General features: G+C 48.4%; 1 protein-coding gene across 2 annotated transcripts in view; it reads left to right on the forward strand.

Moving 5' to 3' along the window:
- Positions 1–2,108: 2,108 nt before the first annotated feature.
- The window catches only part of AMPH (amphiphysin), a 124,973-nt gene continuing 114,877 nt past the window's right edge, over positions 2,109–12,204 (forward strand). For both annotated transcript variants that reach the window (XM_054817976.1, XM_054817977.1), the window contains exon 1: positions 2,109–2,376. In XM_054817976.1, the coding sequence (XP_054673951.1) occupies positions 2,308–2,376 (69 nt within the window). In that variant the 5' untranslated portion in view covers positions 2,109–2,307. The remainder of the gene's footprint in view (positions 2,377–12,204) is intronic.

A 12,204-nucleotide genomic window follows, 5' to 3' on the forward strand; every position in this document is an offset into this window, starting at 1 on the left:
GTGAAATCTCATTTTAAAATAACACCAAATGAACAATAACACAACAAACACAGGGAGAAAACAAGCAGGGTAAATTGTAGTAAATGATTCTTCACCTTTAAACAACATCTATTTCAGGCTAAGGTGTCAGCAACGCACAGAGAGAAATGTGCTTTGATACACATCTTAATGGGGAAATTTTCTCATAAGAGACATTTACAATAAATGTTATATGTGACAGACAGGGAGTATGGAGAGATCAGCCTGATTGTTTGCTGATAATTACTTTCCAAAATCTACCTGATGGAGAGCAACGTGCACATTCATAAACCAGTCAGTGAAAAAGCCATTTCTGGTTGTTGTCTGAGGCCGTTAAATGGGGCAAAGGCAGCGCAGGTCGACTGACTGATGAGGAAGAGAGCAGCTGTACGGCTGAGTACAGCCCACACATCTTCATCCTCATCCACCAGCATGAGCAAAAAAAAAAAAGCATTTTCGGGCTTGGTGGGGGGGGAATCTACAATCGTTATATCGGACAACAGGGGACAAAAAGGCATGGGAAAGTGTCCTCCCTCCCCCTAATAGCCCAAATGCAACCAAGTACACTCTGTGCTGCTGATCTGTGCTACCTTGGCTATCTTTTGGTGAAAAAAATGCATGAGTGATCAAAGTTAACACCACCTCTTTTCATGATTTTTTTATTATTAAAGTGGTGTGATCCGTTTGGAATCAGATGCCAAAGTGGCCAGAAAGAAGAACCCTGAAGAAGATGTGAAAAATTACTTCAAAGAATTTGGGAGCCCTGTGCACACTGGGATTTTGTTTTGATCTTTCACCAGCCTAACAAGAGACTGCCTGCAATCTTTCGGATAAAAGTTTCCTTGGTTGCTATGATGTGCTTGCTTTGTTTTTCTGCTTTTGTTTTGTATTTTTTTCTTTCTTTTTAAAAGATGCTTATGTGAGAATTAAGTAAGCACCTACCTTTACATAGGTCACAATTTTGTAATAAATAGTTACTGCTGCAGCTAGTATGTTAAATTTCCTTAGGAAAATGTACTGTGCATATCTGGGACTGGGCAGATGTCAGAAATACAAGGTCTCCGGAAACATAGCTGGACTTACTAGGTGTATGAGACACTTTCTTTTGGCAGGTACAAGACCTTCTGGCTTGTGTTTTGTATCAATCTGAAAAATCAATGAAAAGTATTACATAGAACAGCTCCCTGTAGAAGAATATAGGTGCAGGCTCAGAGCCTGAAGTTCCAGTGTTTTGCTTTGTATTGCTTTGCTGTGTTTGCCGCTGGGTTTCTATTCTCCATATCAGGGAACTCCGTGCTTGGGAAAACAGCAGAAATAAGTGCCGGAAGTGAATTTGGGGCCACAGTATGTAGAAAGGTTGACTTTGCTAACCTTGAATGACCTGAGCTGAGCAATTCTGTATTTGGAAGATTTTGGGGTGCTTGAGTATGAAGAGAGGATGGAGAGTTTTGTTGCAACTACCCTCTAGTTTTGACCGCAAGTCATAATTTCAGGAACGAGATCAAAACCCTGAAACCAGTCTGGAGCCAATTTATTACTGTTGGCTGCTACACTGAGGTAGGAATGAGCGATGGATAGGAGGAGGATGCAGAGAGGAGCTCAATGGCAAGTCAACGCATACTACTTGCATTTGGCCGTGTGGGCACTGTGAGCCCAACATGGCTTCCGGCCACACCAGCAAGCTCACCTCCAGGCCAGCTGGGGTGCAGGACCCTGAACTGCAGCATCCTATTATTGTGCTGAAGGCCCGTGATGCTGCAGCCCCAAAACCAAAGTGAGAGGCATTGAAGGAGCTTGGAAACCAGGAACGACTCTGACCTGGTGGAAATTTCTAGGGGAATAAGTGGGTGCCTCACGCTCTCCAGCTGTACAAGGGGGCCTTGTGCTGGTAGCTGCCACGGCCATCAGCTGCCACAGCGCTGGCAGCTTCTGGAAATCTTCACCCCCGTTATCTTTTTGATGTTTTTTATTACCTAGAGGAACCGCCTCATCGCCAGGAGACGACGTTGCCCGCCCTGCGGGGGGCCCAACAGACGCCTCCCCGGGGGTCTGGGGGCGGGCCGCGGGGGGGGTGTGGGGAGGGGGCATGGCTCACCTGAGGCCGTGGCGGCGGCCCCGCCTCTCCCCGCTGTGTCTTTAAGGCCCTCCTCCTCCTCCTCACTCTCCTCCTACTCCTCGCCCTCCCTTCATCCATCCCTGCCTTCGCCGCTGCCGCTAGCCGCCGCCGGGCTCTGCCTCGCCCGCGTTCCCCCCCCCCCCCCCCCAACCTCCCCATCCCCGCCGCCAGCCATGGCCGACATGAAAACCGGCATCTTCGCCAAAAACGTCCAGAAACGCCTCAACCGCGCCCAGGAGAAGGTGAGTCGCGGGGCGGGACGGGGGGAGCTGGGGAGGGGCGGCCTTGCCCTGGCGGGCAGAAGGGGGGAGGCGGTGGCGGTGCCCGGGGTCCGCGAGGGGAGGTGGCCCCCCTCGCCCCCCGCGACCGCCGTTGCGGCTTCCCCTCTCCGTGCTCGCGGGGGTGCGGAGCTGCCGCCGGGAGGGGGGGCGGTTGGGGGGGGGGGGGGTGCGTTATTATGTAACTGGCCCATTTAACCGCTCCAGTCGCCCCCCGCCTGGCCGTGCTGGTGTTCCCGGCGTCCCGCCGGCGGGTTGCTCCCCTCTAGGGCGCGGAGGATGTGCTGGCGTCCACCTGCCGCAGGCCCGAGCGAAACGCCGCTTCCTCGCCCTTCACGAATAGCCAGGCTCCCCGCGGGGGGCGGGGGGGGGGGGTAGGCCGAGGTGGCTGCGCACCGCGGCGGGGTGGCCGGGCTGCTGCCCCGGCCCGCGCGGGGAAATAAGGGTTTGCCTCGCCTCGCCTCACCGTCCGCCGCTAGCCCTCCTAAGAGGATTGCATTTCCTTTAATATCTGCGCCGGCTCATCCCCGGCTGAAGCGATCCTCCTTGCCGCGCTCGCTCGGCAGCTGAGCCAGCCGGCCGCAGCGGTGTGACAGAAACCCCCTTCGTGTGACAGAAACACGCGGGGGGCCAGAGCAGGGAGTGCTGGTGGAGGCCCTCGCCTTCATTAGCAGCTGCTTCGGTTTTGGGGAGCTTCACAAAATGTCTTAAGTCGGGTCAAAATGTTGTGCAGCTGATGGTGTTTATTGCTTAGAAAACTCGATGCTGATTCTTGTGTTTACTGTAGCCTGGGAATGAGCAACCGGCAAAGTCGGGGAGAATTTGCAGGAGTTTCTGATCAAAGATAAGGGCTTTGTTGGCCATTGTTTATTTTGTTCGTCTTCACTAATAAAAGCAATAAACATAAATGTTCCACACGAGTAACTCCTGTTTAGCTGTTGGGTGTCTCGGAGCAGGACCACAGATACAGACATCAAACCAAGCAGAAGAGCATTTGTGTGTGACTGTATATAGCATCCATATTGGCTATTAGTATGGTTTGTTATGAAGCTGTTCTCAGTGTGAATTTGGGAGGCACAGTTGTCAGCAAGCATTGCAAGTCATCTCTTTTGAGGGCTAATAAAACCTTTATACCCCTCTAGCATGTATCCTGTGTTATGTGCCCTGTGTAATAGGGCTCTGGAGAATTAAAAGAGATTATTTTATGACCACTGTTTCTCATACTTCACTGCCTATAAATCCCTACTTCCTTTTTGCCGCACATTGAGGTCTGCAGAGCTCTAAGGGAATAAAAATTACAACAATTAATATGCAGAAAAGTCTCATATGTAATCATGTCATTATTTAAGAATCCTAATAGTTGAGGCTGTCACAGGCAAGTGATGGATTTTTCCCTTTCAAATACTCCTACCTAGCTCACAAGGTCATAAAGTATTAGACTCTTCAATACCAAAGTCATGATGCATTTCCATTCTTGCTGTTTTGGAGTGCAACTGTTTGAGTAAAACATACTCTTTAATAGTTTGAAGAGATCAATGGTGTGAGTTGAGCAGGGTTGGTAGTTGGAGTAGAAGCCTGAAAATAGTATTTGTTTCTTTGTGTCTTTGTCAGCATTGTTACGATTAACCATCCAGTAAAGCATTGGTGTGAATCTTAAAAATCACATGTACTGCTTCCAGGTGTGTCTGTTCAAACATGGAAGGTCTTGTTTAGAGAGATGCGCAATACCAGACAGCACAGCTTAATCTGAGTACATGGTGTCCTGGCAAAGACTGCTTATGTGCCAGCCCCGGGGTAGCTGCCTTGAGCCCAACAGTTGGGTGTGAATTGGGGATGCTGGTGGGCTCTGATGGCTGGGCTGCTCTAACTTTGTTTCAGTGATCAGCCACACTAACAAGGGGAAAATTTCTATGGTTTGATCTGTGTGTATTGCAATTGGGCATCTGGCAATTTTGGCCTCATTAAGGCATCTGTGGTGGTTACTTCTTATGTTGATGGGTCTAAACATTGGTTATTTACAGGGAATGAAAGCTGTTAGTGACCTGGCACAGAGTAGGTCATAGTACTGTGTAGCTCTGTATCCTTGCTTCCCTTTTTATGGCATATATGTGTAGTTATTGCATGAGCTGTGCACATCTACACTCTCCTGCCTACACTTCTGGGTAGCTTTGAGTTCCGTTATGATTATACAACATTAAATCCTTTGTTGTTTTTGCTAAAACTTTACTTTAAAAAAATAATAATAAAAGGCCCCCAAATGGGACAATACAGAATGATTGTTTTTTGTTTGCTTGCTTTGGGTACTTGTTGTCATCAAGTAAAGTGTATCTAGGAGTTAAAAGTCTAAGATTTACCTGATTTCTGATGGTGTGAATAAGGATGGCATTGTGACAAGTGTGTAATATCACACTGGCTTACAGATTTTAAATAGATTCTAAGTTGTTTTATCTTGTTGCTTATGTTGGATTTAGACACCTTCAGTTTTCTTAATGTGTCTTTTTATTCAATTGCATTTATACGTAGTTTCCTATTTGTTATTGATGCAACATATGTATTAAAACATGGAGTGGCTGTAAAACAAACCTTCATCTATGGAAACTATTCTTCTAACAATGCTATCATTATCTTCAGTTCCTTGTAGTCTAGGAGAAATTTTATTTGTATGGTATAGGTAGTGCATGCGCCCATATACGTGTGTGTAGTCACTATTTCTATGACAAAAGCTAAATAACTGACATGAAAAATCTCACATGGGGCAAATTTATCTGTCTTGCGTTAGAAGTGTTAAACTTGAGTTACGTGGATGCATCCTATTTTCCTAGTTTAAACAAAAGTAATTACCCATCTGTGATGGAGCAGACTTGATAACATCAATAATACTGTTTTTTCTTATAAGATTCTAGAAATATTTAGATTACTCTGACTGTGGAAATGGGCGAGGTAAATGTGTCAATGGCTTGATATGGCAAATAACATTAAAAAAAAATAATGTAAAGCTAAAGAAAGTAAGAAATCGCACAATCATAAAGTGAAGGGGAAGAAGGCAATTGTCCAAAATGGGCTGGACCAGGCTAGTATTGAAAATGAAACACAACTTTAAACAACTAGAAGTAATAATTGGTCACTCCATTTTTCACATCATCCAGAAGATAGTACTTTGGTGGCACATATGCCTTGGCACCCTGATTTTGAATCAGTGAGTGTCCCATCTACTAAATCAGACTGTTCTTCACTGCATTTCTTCAATGACTTTTCCTCTAAAATTCAGGAAGTGTGGACATGCTGAGCTTGCAGCACCTGCTGCAAGCTGCCAGTAGTCAGCTGAAGAATCTGGATTAAAGTTTGGAAAGTATCAGAGCAACTTAAGAGCCTACATCCCAGTCATAAAAGTAAATGAAACACTGATGTATTTAAATGTCTGGTTATACTGAAACCTGAACAGATGTGTTCATAACTGAGGCTGGCTGTATCTTTAGGTTCCTCTAGAAATTGGAATTTAAGCTGCTAACCCTGTTTCTAACACTAATTATCTCCTTGTCCTCTTTTCTGTAACCCACCACCTCTAAGTGAATAGCATAGTTCAGCTGGAAGGGACCTGCAATGTCCATCTAGTCCAACTGCCCAACCAGTTCAGGATTGACCACAGGTTAAAGCATGGCATTAAGAGCATTGTTCAAATGCCTCTTAAACACTTGACAGGCATGGGGCACCAACCACTTCTCCAGGAAGCATCTGCCAAGGTTTGACCACCTTCTTGGTAAAGAAATGTTTCCTCATGTCAAGTCTGAACCTCCCCTGATGGACGCAGCTTGGAGCCATTCCCCTGCACCCTGGCCCTGGGTCCCAAGGAGAAGAGAGCAGCACCTCCCTCTGCACTTCTCCCCCTCAGGAAGCTGGAGAGAGCAGTGAGGTTGCCCCTCAGCCTCCTTCTCTCCAAACTAGACAAGCCTAGAGTCCTCAGCCGCTCCTCAGAGGACATGCCTGCCAGCCCCTTCACCACCTTTGGTGCCCTCCTTGGGACACCTTCAAGTACCTTAACATCATTTTAAGCTGTGAGACCCAGAACCACACACAAGACTCAAGGTGAGGCCACGCCAGTGCTAATTACAGCAGGATAATCACCTCTTTTGACCGGCTGGTTATGCTGTGTCTGATGCACCCCAGGATGCAGTTTGCCCTCTTGGCTGCCAGGGCACACTGCTGGCTCCTGTTGAGCCTCCCATCACGCAGCACCCCCAGACCCCTTTCTGCAGGGCTGATCTCCAGCCAGTCCCCTCCCAGTTTAGACTTGTGTCATGTGTTACTCGGTCCCAGGTGCAGAATCCGGCATTTGGTTTTGTTCAGTTTCATGCCATTGGTTGCCCAATGCTCCAACCTATCCAGATCCCTCTGCAAGGCCTCTTGTCCCTCAAGAGAGTCTACAGCACCTCCCGGTTTAGTATCATGAGCAAACTTACTAATGGTGCATTCAACTCCTACCTCCAGATGGTTGACAAAAATATTGGACAGAACTGGCTGTAGAATTGAGCCCTGAGGAACACCGCTGGTGACTGGTTGCCATCCAGACACAGCCCCATTCACTACAACCCTTTGAGCCCTGCCCTTCAGCCAGTTGTTCACCCAGTGTACTGCGTACCTGTGCATCTCACAGTTGGACAACTTATCCAGAAGAATGGTGTGAAGGACAGTATCAAAAGCCTTACTGAAACCCAAGAAAAATTACATCCACCACCTTCCCTTCATCCACTAGGTGGGTGATCTTATCATAGATAGATATTAAATTAGTTAAACAGGACTTTCCCTTTGTGAACCCATATTGACTCTGCCTGATGATGGCATTCTTCTTTAAATGCCTATCAATAGCAACCAGTATGACCTTCTCCCTAATTTTTCCAGGAACTGAGGTTAGACTAACAGGTCTGTACTTTCCTCGATCTTCCCTCACTCAGTTCGTGTAAACTGGAATAACATTGGCTAGCTTCCAGTCAGTGGGGACCTCCTCAGACTCCCGAGACTTTTTGTAGATGATTAAAAGGGGTCCTGCTCTAACATCTGCTAGCTCCTTCAGTATTCTGGGATGAATCCCATCAGGCCCCATAGGCTTGTGAACATTCAGCTGACAGAGCTGGTCATTACAATTTCAGTGTCTACAAATGAAAAGGTACTGTTCCCGCAGTCATGGTCCTCCAACTCAGAGGACTGGGCAGCCGAAGAAAGCCCCATGGACATTGGCTCTGGTGCAGAGAGGGGATGGATAATAGTGGTGGTCTCTGGGCAGAAGGGTTGGTTTCTGCCATGGCACGAGAGAAGAGTAACGGCATGAGGTTTGTCCTCTGGAGCAGAGTGGCAGAGGGGGTGTCAGGGATGCCCAGAGCTGTGCTTGCTGCATGGCCACCAGAGGCAGGGACAGCCCCCTGGGCACAGGGACTGCCTTGGGGCCAGCACCCCAAAGGCTGGCCTGCCTGCTTTCCTTCATCAGAAGGATGCTGGGCAGAGGGGCGGCAGGCGGGGCTGCAGTGGGTGGGGCTGTGCATGGGGGGCCCTGTCACCCCCATGTCACAATGTCACCGCCTGGCAACGCAGCAGTCACAATGCCCCGGGGCAGGATAAAAGGGGCATCCTCCCGTGTGCCGCTGCCAGAGCTGGCCTGCGGGCAGCTCAAAGGCATGCGAGAGAAAGTTCTCGAGGAACCGGTGGAATTCCTTGGCGGAGGCTGACAGAGGAAGAACGGAAGCTGGACGAGCCTGCTGGATGGAGACTCTCTGCTGCAAGGCCAGCTCCTGGCGGGGCCACCTTCAAAGACCATCTGATGGATGGATGGAAATCCTGCTTCAGCCTTAGGGGAAGAAATGCAAGCCCCTCAGGAGATGAGAACCACCAAGAACCCCTGGAGGTGCCCGAGGCTATCAGGCCTTTTCCACTGGATAGCCATGGCCAGAACAAGGGAGCCTTGTGTGCCTTCTTGAGGAGCACTGCAGAGCTCGCCGTCCTCATCCCCCATGGAGCCAGGGGCAGCAGCCGTAAGAAATGGGATGATACAGAGAGGTTGCAAGGGGTCCCGGTGCTTTGGAGCACCCACTGGTGTCCCACTGGACACCTTGCCCCCAAGGTCGATCAGGCCGGGGGCTCTTGGCCACTCTGGGAAGCCCCTGAGATGGCTTCAGGCTGAGGGAGACCAGGGCTTGGGCATCTCTCTCCTGGGAGGCGTGACCAGCCTGCCTGTGGGAGGAGGAGGAGGAGGAGGCCGGTCTTGCTCACATGCTCAGGGAATAGCCGATCGCCAGCGCCGCTGGGGTCAGGAAGGAATTTTCCCCCGGGGCAGATTGGCACTGGTCCCCGGGGGTTTTTTGCCTTCCTCTGCAGCACTGAGCAGGACCACTTGTTGTCAGGGCTCCTCCGCTCCATTTTGGCTCGGTCACTGCCCGCTGCTCGTGCACCACGAAGATGGCCTCTCGTGCCCTGCAGCTGGGGGGAGGAAGGCTTTTTTTTTTCCCCCCGGTGGGCTAGCAGGTGTCCCCGGGGGTTTTTTGCCTTCCTCTGTGGCTTTGAGCATGGGCCCCTTGCCAGGCCTGCTTTGGGCCATTTTGGCCAGGTGCCTGCTGCTCATGCTCCACGAAGGTGGCCCTCGTGCCCCGCATCCGGGGGGAGGAAGCTTGCTAGACCCCCAGGGCAGGCCCCAAGGGAGGCCCCCGGGGATTGCTTCTTGTCCTCTGTAGCACTGAGCACAGCCCCTTGGCAGGGCTCCTCTGGCCCCTTTTGGCTAGGGTCTTCTTGCCTGCTGCTCTTGCACCGCCAAGGTGCCACTCTCTCGGGCCCTGGCTCTCTGGGGCTCTCTTGCCCCGTGCAGCTTCATAGCGGGAGCGAGCTCTGCTCTTCCCTTGGCTCCCTTTCCCCAGGGGTTCTTGCTTCTGCAAGACAGCCTGTGTTTTTGGAAGGCCTCCAGCCTTGCTGCACCACCAGCAGCAGCTGCCACTTTGCAGCTCTCCCTGCGGGCAATCCAAGCGCAGGGTTGGCACAAGAGAGCTTTTCACGCATCGCTGGCCGAGAAGCACAGCGCAGCAAGCTTGGGAATGCCAAAAGTATGCTTTTGTCATCGCTACGCACCAATCTTTGCAAAATAGCCCGCGGTACCACACACCTCTGCCTCTTCTTCTTCTGGTGTGTGTGTGTGTGGTCGGTCCTGATTGTCCTCCTTCACGCTCTCACTCTTCAGGAAACAGGGACTGCTTGTCCTGTATTGCCGCTGCTCCTGTCTGCAGCTCCATGCCTTGCCTTTGCCAGACCGCAAGGGATGTTTTTTCTGAACGGAAGAATGCATCAGCCTGCTCCTGGCTACACATGCGCATTGTCCTCACGATTGTGAGCACAGGCTCTGGATTGATTCAGGAAAAGACCATAAAATAAAATCCCGTTTGCTCTTGTAACTTTTGTGTTCTGTGTTCTTGAATGTGTTTTTGGAGCTGAACAAGCCCTGGCATTTCAGGCAAATAACAGTCTCATCGTTACGTGACTCATGGGGAGCACATGGAATAAAGAAGGGAAGGGAGAAGAGGTGATGCTATGTTGTGCCTGAAAAGCTGTGACCTAGGTGTGAGGGCTCCATCCAGGAGAGGGGCTCTCTGCAGTGCAGGTCCCAGGCCCATCCAGGAGATGGGGTCAGAGATGAGCACACCTCACATGCTCTCCTGTAGACATCGATGGTTGGCCATGCTGGAGACAGAGTCTTGGGCCAGATGGACCTTCTCTCTGAGGGAGTACTCTTGTTCTCAGGCTCCTGTGTTTTAGCAGGTTGGGTTTTTAAAGGAACATAGCTTGGGCATTTCTAAAAATGAGTACAAGGAGCAAAGGACATATCCCCAGGGAAATGAACAAGTATTGCTTACCTCAAAAATATAATTTGCAAGCGTTTAGTTGAGGAGCATGTCCTGCTTCAGACTGAAGGCTTGATTTCAGGCTTGTTGGTGTCAGAGGTGTGAGGTTTTTTCCATCCAGCTTAACTGGATGAACACAGAAGGCTTTCAAAAAACGCATTTCATACTTGCTTTTTGTGAATTTGTAGAGATGGTCCTGTTCTCTCAAGTTGATTCACAGCTCTCACACCATCAGAAGGTATGTGCCTCCTTCCTGCAATGTGACAGAGTTACTGCCTGCATTGGTACATGGCTCTTGGTATTCAGTGCCTTCTGCTAGTGCAGGGCTGGGAAGAAATTTCCTCAGGGTGTACTGGTAGGGAAAGGAGAAGTTAGGAAGAAGCATAGCATAGAACCAGCATGGTTCAGCTGAAGGGGACCTATGATGACCATCTAGTCCAACTGCCTGACCAATTCAGGGCTGACCAGAAGTTAAAGCATGGCATTAAGGGTATTGTCCTAATGTCTCTTAAACACTTGACAGGCATGGGGCATGAACCATCTCTCCAGGAAGCTTCTTCCAGGGGTTGACCACCTCTTCATAATAAACAGTGTTGGTGCTGCTCCAACACTTCTGAAACTCGGGCTCAGTATGGCTTGTTCTTGGGCATTTCTTTAGTAGCTCTTGAAAATCAAGCTAATGTCTGTCTTTGATGTTGAGCTTCTAGTCAGTAGTATATTCAGTTTCATCCACAAGTTAAAGGAGTAAATACTCCGGTTTGTGAGAACTTTTGAGGCTTAACTAGTGTTTAAAGTGCTGTAAAGGAAAAGATTCCGTAAAGGAAAAGAAAACATATACACCCCTCTAGGAAGTGAATTTGATGATTCTGTACACATTGTGTTCTGTAACTGATGACGTCAGGCCTGAGGCAGGAGATGGGTATCTGCATACAAGAATGCATTTTTGAAAGGCATGTTACATTTATTGTACCTGTCCTGATCTTCCTGCAATGTGATGATATAGTTTTAGCAACCTTAGGTTCATAAAAGCAAATTACTGTCTAATGGTTTAAAACATTGGTACAACAGCTCTTACAAGATCTAGTACACTGAAGTCATTATAGTTTTATGACAGACCTCAACATATAGGGCCCTGCTGGTACAAGCACATGCAATGAAGAGGCAACTTCATCTCTGAATATTTTTTTAATCTCTGAGTTTACAAACAAAATGAATTAGAAGTCAATTTCACATGTAAATGGTATGGTCTAAACTCTGCAGCTCGGATTCTTCTAGTGTCAGGTTCCAGTATAATGCAAACTTGAATTTTCAAGTATTTTTTCTTTTTTTCATAGAAACTATAGAAAAGAGAGAGTGCAAGTGGTCATCTGGACCATTTTTCTAAACCAAAGCAGAATCAGCTGTACTTAAAATTATTCCTTAGGAGTGATTTTTTTTTTGCCAGCTTTAAGTATGTGATAGTGGAGGTTTTGCAGCTTCCCTAAAATGATTTGTGCCATTGTTTAGGCACAGTCAGTCAGAAAGTTCTCTTCTCAATATAAATATCCTTTTTTGCAGTTCAAGCCCTTTATTCTCTATTCTACCTTTCTTTGATGTAGAGGAGTGTAGTATTTCTTCTTGCCTCAAAATTTACAAGTGGTTTTCCTCTCTTGTCAGCATTCCCTATGATCTAACTGGAGTTATTGTATGACCCTCCCAACCAGGCTAAATAGTGGCTATTATTAAAATATTGATTGCTTTGAATTGCTTTAGTTTCTAACGTGCAGGTTAAAAGGCAGAGGTAGATTCTGATTGTCTGGGTGCCAAGCAGGGAAGAAAGGTCAGAGAAAACCCCCTGGGCTCCTTCCTGTTAGGTTCTCACGTGACGCTTTTCCTTGCTACATGAGGGAAGGTGACCTGTTTCTCCTGTTCCAGTTTTTTC

Source organism: Grus americana, chromosome 2 (genome assembly GCF_028858705.1).
Source record: "Grus americana isolate bGruAme1 chromosome 2, bGruAme1.mat, whole genome shotgun sequence".
NCBI classification, from domain to species: domain Eukaryota; kingdom Metazoa; phylum Chordata; class Aves; order Gruiformes; family Gruidae; genus Grus; species Grus americana.